Source organism: Phacochoerus africanus, chromosome X, assembly GCF_016906955.1.
Source record: "Phacochoerus africanus isolate WHEZ1 chromosome X, ROS_Pafr_v1, whole genome shotgun sequence".
Lineage (NCBI taxonomy): Eukaryota > Metazoa > Chordata > Mammalia > Artiodactyla > Suidae > Phacochoerus > Phacochoerus africanus.
In genome coordinates, this window is record NC_062560.1 from 47,017,716 (window position 1) to 47,024,965 (window position 7,250).

General features: G+C 45.8%; 1 protein-coding gene across 1 annotated transcript; it reads left to right on the plus strand.

The window, feature by feature from the left end:
* Window positions 1-2,362: 2,362 nt before the first annotated feature.
* Window positions 2,363-6,934, plus strand: LOC125118870 (diphosphoinositol polyphosphate phosphohydrolase 3-beta). The gene is made up of 2 exons (XM_047765743.1): window positions 2,363-2,892; window positions 6,871-6,934. Coding segments are annotated over exons 1-2 (495 nt in total). The 5' UTR covers window positions 2,363-2,398; the 3' UTR covers window positions 6,872-6,934.
* Window positions 6,935-7,250: the final 316 nt, after the last annotated feature.

Below are 7,250 nucleotides of genomic sequence, written 5' to 3' on the forward strand. Positions count from 1 at the left end.
TTCTCTTTACAGTCTCTTTACACTGGAAAGAAGGTCTAAAATGATATTTAATGTTACGGATGATAATGAGCATATTTGTCTAGATCCTGATTATAATGGATCTTGTTTCTAGCTGTTTTACATCATTGGCGTGTTTGTAAGTATGGACACACTGAGGAATATACCCTGCTAAAATGTATTTTGCTAGTTTTTTTTGTTGTTGTTGTTTGTTTTTAAAGGGCCAAACTTGCAGCATATGGAAGTTCCTGGGCCATGGGTTGAATTGGAGCTGCAGCTGCCAGCCTACACCACAGCCACAGCATGCCACATCTGATCCACATCTGCCACCTACACCACAGCACACAGCAAAGCCTGATCTTTAACCCACTAAGTGGGGCCAGGGATAGAAGCCACATTCTCATAGATACTAGCCAGCTTTGTTTCCCCTGAGCCACCATGGGAACTCCTTCCTAGATTGTTTTTAACCATGGACTGTTACTTCCCTCCAGATGATTTTTGATCACCCAATAGCATTAGTACGCCTACGGGTCGTTAGCAGTAGTACGCCTACGGGTTGAGGTCATTCTCTTTATGTCTCCATTGTATCATAGCCTTCATATGTTTTTGTTATATTATGCCCACATATTTTTGGCATCTTGCTCTAGATGTTGACAGTAGTCTTGCCACCGGGAAGAGAATCATTTTTATGAGCTCTTTTGGGTACATATGGGCTGGAGCAGACCCTGGGAAGCTGAACTAACTGGTTATTTAACTCGACTGTAAAATTTCTTGAACAGTTTCCAAGTACCTTTCCATTCCGTTTCCCCTTGATGAGTGGATTATGTCACTGGGAAAGTGAGTTGTGATCCTCCTTACCTGAGACCAGCAGAGTTTCTGTGGGGAACAGAGAGACAAAGATGACTATGGCACCATGTGGCAAAAGGTACCGGGGCATCGGAGGTCTTGGCCCTAACGCTGTGGTGAGAGCAGGGAAACGATAAGGGAAACTAACAGGGAGGAGGAAGGCTTTCGGTTGTGACAGCTGGGGCTGTGGGCTGGGCAACACTTCTTGGCCAAGGGGGCAGGATGACCAGACAGAGGTGAGTGAGCACCAAGTGGCCTTGCTGGAGTCCCAGGACCAGAGAATTGCAAACAGCAAAATGTAAACTGGGAAGGGATTGCCTTAGGCGTGTTTCCCAAAACCTCAACCAGTACTTCTCAACGAGAAAGAGAGAAGGCTGGGGTGTGGGGAGGATGGAGAGTCCTGGGATTTACTCAAAGCCTCCTTGGGGTGGTTCTCCAGCAGTTGGGTGACTATGACCTAAAGTGCAAAGGTCTGAACTACGTAGGTGAAGAGTTTTCTGATGAGGAAACCCACGGAGGGGCCGAGGTTGGGTAAGACGTCAACAGGGGTTCGAGAAAGGTGGTCAGTTGTGGGCTGTGTCAAGCTGCCTGGCAAGGCGAAGAACCTGTTGAAGAAATAAAACTGCACGATATGACTCAGCAAAGATTATTAGGTGCTTTTTGCCAAGAAAACCGGGGCCTTCCAAGAAACAAGCCAGTACCCTTCATGATGGGTGACGAAAGTGACGGTGACCAGACTTACCCCGCCATCTGTCCTGCGTGTAAAAGGACTGCGTTTGTGTTTCCTGCAACCCGGTGGCGAGGGTGAGGATGAGGAGAAACAGCCGCGTCTGCCTCAAAGGCACACGTGGACAGAGGGTGGCCAGAGTCACAACGCAGTGAATGTTCCCCCGTGGGATGGAGAGGCCCAGCCCGCGGGGCGCGGGGCGCCTGCGCAGTGGGCCTGAGGCACAGGGCACAGGAGGGAGCCCCGAGACCCTCGCCCCCGCCCCTCGCCCCCCGCCCCCGCCCCTCGCCCCCCGCCCCTCGCCCCCCGCCCCTCGCCCCCCGCCCCTCGCCCCCCGCCCCTCGCCCTGCGGCGAGGACGCGCACGCGCCTGGGGGCGCGCACGCGCCTCACCTCGCTCAACCCCGGCCCGGAGCCTGAGGAGGGAGGGAGGCGCGCACCACAGACGCGGGTGGGCTCCGCGCAGAGAGGCGGGCTCGCGGCTCCCGGGCGACGACGGCGGCGGCGCGGCAGCGGGGGCGGGGACGGGGGCGGAGGCGGCGGCGGCAGCACCGCCCCTGCTCAGGCGTCTGCGCCCAGGACCCCCGGCCGGCCGCGCGGGGGCCGGAGCGACTGACGTACCTCGCGCGCCCCCGCCCCCGTCCCCGCCCCCGCCCCCGCCTCATCTTCCCCGAGCTCCCGGGGCTCGCGGGCTCAGGCGCCTCTCGCTCCTCGCCCCTCGCCGCGGCCCTTTCTCTCCCGAGCGCCTCGGAGCGCCTCTGCCGGGCGGCGTCGGGACCCGAGCAGCGGCGGGCGGGCGGGCGGGCGGCCGGCGCAGGCGGCCCCGAGGATGAAGTGCAAGCCGAACCAGACGCGAACCTACGACCCGGAGGGGTTCAAGAAGCGGGCGGCGTGCCTGTGCTTCCGGAGCGAGCGCGAGGACGAGGTGCTCTTAGTGAGTAGCAGTCGGTACCCGGACCGCTGGATCGTGCCGGGCGGGGGCATGGAGCCCGAGGAGGAGCCCGGCGGTGCGGCCGTCCGCGAGGTGTACGAAGAGGCGGGAGTCAAGGGGAAGTTAGGCCGGCTCCTGGGCATTTTCGAGCAGAACCAAGATCGCAAGCACAGAACGTACGTGTATGTACTGACTGTCACTGAGATTCTGGAGGATTGGGAAGATTCGGTGAGCATTGGGAGGAAGCGAGAGTGGTTCAAAATCGAAGATGCCATCAAGGTTCTCCAGTGCCACAAACCCGTGCATGCCGAATACCTGGAAAAACTAAAGCTGGGCGGCTCCTCAACCAATGGAAACTCCGTGGCCCCGTCCCTGCCAGAGAGCGCTCCCTAGTATGTACCGCTCCTGCACAGACGTCTGCTTTCCGCCTACCTTACAATAAATAGTGCCCGGAGCACCTCTGAGAGCGTGTGCCCTCTCACCGGGAGGAGGGAGGCTTCTTTTGTTTCCTTGGCAGACCTCTGAATCAGGCTTGCAAACTGTCTCAGTGGCCAGGCACTGTTTGTTTCCAGGCAATTTGCACGTTTTTCAGAGGCTTTTCAGAATCTCTTCTTGGTAGCCCTGTAACGTTTCGGAAAGCCAAAGTCACAGGAGTGTTTTTGTTGTTTGCTTTTAAAGGTGCCTTAACTGCTCACCCGGACTCTGTGTGTGTGTGTGTGTGTGCACGCGCGCATGTGCTTGCGCGTGCAGGTGCGTTGCGTTTTGGGTACCAGTCTTGTGGTTTGCGTTGTAGTCAAGGCCTTGGAAATCGGATCACTTTGGTTGTGTGGCATTTTCATTCATTTTTTCATAGGTGGTTTTCTCATTCACAGCTTTCACCCTTGTCCGCGAGCCCTTCTACCGTGGGAATTGATTTGAAGGACCAGTTCTGTATTTCCAAAAAAGTGTTTCTGAAATTGGACATCTCGTGCTTTCTCACTGAGCAGTCTTCAGAAATGTGATCTCATTTGCCCTTTTCGGAAATTTCTCTATTCGTGTGTCGATATTTGATTTTCAGCACACTTTTGCAACTGGTCATTTTTTACCTCTTACTTGAAAAACGACCATTTTCCCATATGGCCCAAACGTAGCTTAGCAGAATTTTATTTTTTTAAGAGTAAACCCCCCTGGGAAGGTATTTTTAGCCACACACGTCCTGCTCTGTACCTGTTCATGAAAACTGTATTCAGAGTACGATTTACCGTGGTCAACTTGCAACTCCCATTGCTTCTGTCTCAGTGTCCTAGAACAACCATGGTTCTCTTGACCTAAACTAGTCTTTGAACGAAAGTTCTTTTGTATATTTGAATTTGTGATAGTCTCCTTAAACTTGTCTGAATACCAGTAGCCAAAGGAAAGGAATATTACATGGTAATTACGTCCCAGTGGAGTGAGTTAGCTTTCATGATATTCAGGTTGTTACAGGCTTCTCAAACTGTTAGGACACCTGAACACTCTCTCATAAAGATTTAGGATAAACGTTTTGTGTCACACAACAAACTTTCTTGGGCGCCAGGTTAAAAGCTCTTACATCTGCTTCAATACTTGCTTGAGATAGGGATGCTATCTTAAATGCATAGGTCTCTCTTCTGCACATACCCTTTTTCCCTTGGCCATAGTAAGTAGGTAGATGTAAAGCCTGCTTTATGAAGTGGCTATTGGTACGTGGAAAGATCATTTCTAATTTTTAGGGCACCCTGGAAAGTGTCATATTATTATTGATAGATATTTTGTCTCAGCTAATTTGGAAGCATCATTGTTATGCACTCTGTTAAGAAGTTTAGACACTTTAACTCTTTTATCAGGAAAGTTGAGGAAAAGCCTACTTTGTGAAGAAAGTATGAATGAGGGAATGTCTTTCTATATATAACATTTAACACCTCCAAAATATTCTACAAACCAATAATAAAAGTGGATAATAACTGTAATTTGAACACTTTATTCTTCTGCAAGTTATTTTTTTAAAAAGAACATAATAACTGGTAGAATTGAATATTGCCACCTTTTTTTTTCAAAACTTTGATGTCACTATTTTTAAAATAAGATCTTTGCCATATATAGATATGTCTAAATAAACTTGTGGTGTGGTTGACAAAAATTGTTGAAAGTGAACAGCTTTTAAAAACCAATCATGATTTAATATTCTAAATTATGTAAATCAAATATATGTTTCAAAAATACATTTTTTTTTAGTACAGAAAGATAGGGGTTATTTTTAAAACAAACTTTCTAAATCCCACAAGTTAACCTTTCCTATCCCATCAATCCAAATAGACCAGTGACATTCTCAGTTACCTGAAATTTTCCAGGGTATGCACTGACAGCAAAGGAGTTGGTTTATGGATTTCCCATCGTGGCACAGTGATTAATGAATCCAACTAGGAACCATGAGGTTGCAGCTTCCATCCCTGGCCTTGCTCAGTGGGTTAAGGATCCGACTTTGCCGGAGTTGTGGTGTAGGTTGCAGATGCAGCTCGGATCCCGCATTGCTGTGGCTCTGGCCTAGGCCATAGGCTACAGCTCCAATTCGACCCCTAGCCTGGGAACCTCCGTATGCTGTGGGTGTGGCCCTAGAAAAGACAAAAAAACAAAAAAAAAAAAGTTCGTTTGTTGTTTTAGGATCATTTCATGTATAAAAGTGCCACCATCTAAAATGCTGTTGTAAATACCTGGGAGGTCTAACTTGTATATAATATCCTTAGATAATAATGCAGGATTCTGTTTTAACTTTTCAACTGTGTATTTGACAGATATGAAAAGTAAAATATTCGTGTTAATCAACTCTTGTTAGCCTGCAAATATTTGCTGTATTTTATTCAGAAACATTTGGATTGAGTACTTTCACTTGCTAGGATTATCTTCAGGGCCCAGTTATCTTCAGTTCATGAAGTTTGTAAAACTCCTTTCATTTCTAACTTGCAAAAGAATGTCTTATAGTTATCACACTTTAAGCTTTCAGATTCACATGAGCAGTTCTTGTTATGTATTTGGAGTTCCGTCCAGAAAAAATTAAATGAAAGAACCAAAAAGCCTTTCGTTTTTAAAAAAAGAAATCAGAAAAATTGAGGTTAAAACAGTTGACACAGAGGTAACCAACCAAATGGTATCTAGTTAACCTCTATCCTCCAAGAATTTGATTCACAGTTGTGATTTTCTTTCTCAGAGTCGTTACATAGCACCCATGCATTATTTTTATGATTATTGACTAAAAATTGCACAGATGAATCATTCAATTCACACCCCCCCCCGCAAAAGAAAACACTGCATTGATCAAAGATAATTTCAGACATGAGGTAGAAATTTGAGGCAGAAAATTATTTTCAGCATGCTTTTTGAAGACTGAGTTTTCTTTTCCCCAACTGGACAAGTGCCTATTATCTTTAAGAAACTTTTAAGAAGACATGTTGAAGTAAAGGTAGTATTGAAATGTTTGATATATACTTTGCATGTATATCCAATCTATTATGTTTTTTAAGAAACCTATGTTTTCTTGATCAGATCACTGTCAAAAGAAGTAACTCTAAAGGGTAGGAGGTGGCTATAAATATTTTGAATTCTCTCGTATGGTTTAATTTGAGAGAACTGTAACATTTTTGTATTTAGAAACATCAGATAAATATTGCAAGGATGTGTGTGAGTCTGTGTGTGTGTGTGTGTGTGAGCATGAGTGTGTGCATGTGTTTAAGAACAGGAATGGGCAGCTTCTAAAGTAATAGCAACATAAGAGGGCCCTTCTGGGACAGATGAGTTAAAGGGCTCTGAAGCCTGAGCTGCTTGCTCCTCTCACTTCCTACTAAGTGGAATATGATTATAAGAAAGAGCAATTCCTCCATCAATAGTTGTTAACTGGAAAAAGGGAGGTGAAAATGCTGCTTTAAAGCCTGTAATACTATCAGCTAGCCAGAGTTTTCTTTTTCGGAGTTCCTTTTGTAGAATCACCAAGCAAAACAGGAAATATTTTAAGCATCGTTCTAGTATTGTAATCATCTTTCTGAATGACTATTGACATGTTAGACTATGAACTCTTTGACGACTAGGACCCAGCCTGAATCTGTCCTTATCCTCAGAGCCTAGGACATTGGCTAAAATTTGATGTCATTGATCCACAGATTAGAAATGTCTACTTAATAGTATACTCTTGATTTCTTTAGCTTTATATTTTAGCTTGGACAATCTGTTATTCCTCAGGCTCTCATGTGGCCTCATGGTGGAATTGCATTGGATAATTCACTGAAGGCTTTTCGATGAAGCATAGCAGACTTTCAATAAATATTTGTTGACTAGAGGAATTGATGAACCAATAAAACTATTAATGAGATATTTTTTTTTAGGTGAATGGCATAGATGTTGTTCAGATTTACTTTGAAAGACTCAAGTGTGTGAACCCAATGATGAATGGAATTGTGAAGACAGGTGAGCTCTTTCACGCTCCCAAGGACACAGTTCATCCTATCCTTTTGGACACCTCTTCCCTGTTTATTACAGTGACTATTCTCCAGGTTGTTGCACTACTACTGTATCTGTACAGACTTCTAATTTGGCAACGATGGCCTTTTTTGTGCTTTTATGATTATGTGTCTATATTTCCTACCAGTTATATGACATTGAGTGCAAGGATCTTATTTCCTTAGTCTTTTTATATATCTAGCATACAGGGCATCACTTGAAATATCGTAGACATCACTGAAGATTTGTCTAAAAAATTAATATT

Coding starts and splice junctions, on each gene's coding strand:
- LOC125118870 (XM_047765743.1), top strand. CDS start 2,399: ATGAAGTGCAAGCCGAACCAGACGCGAACCTACGACCCGGAGGGGTTC.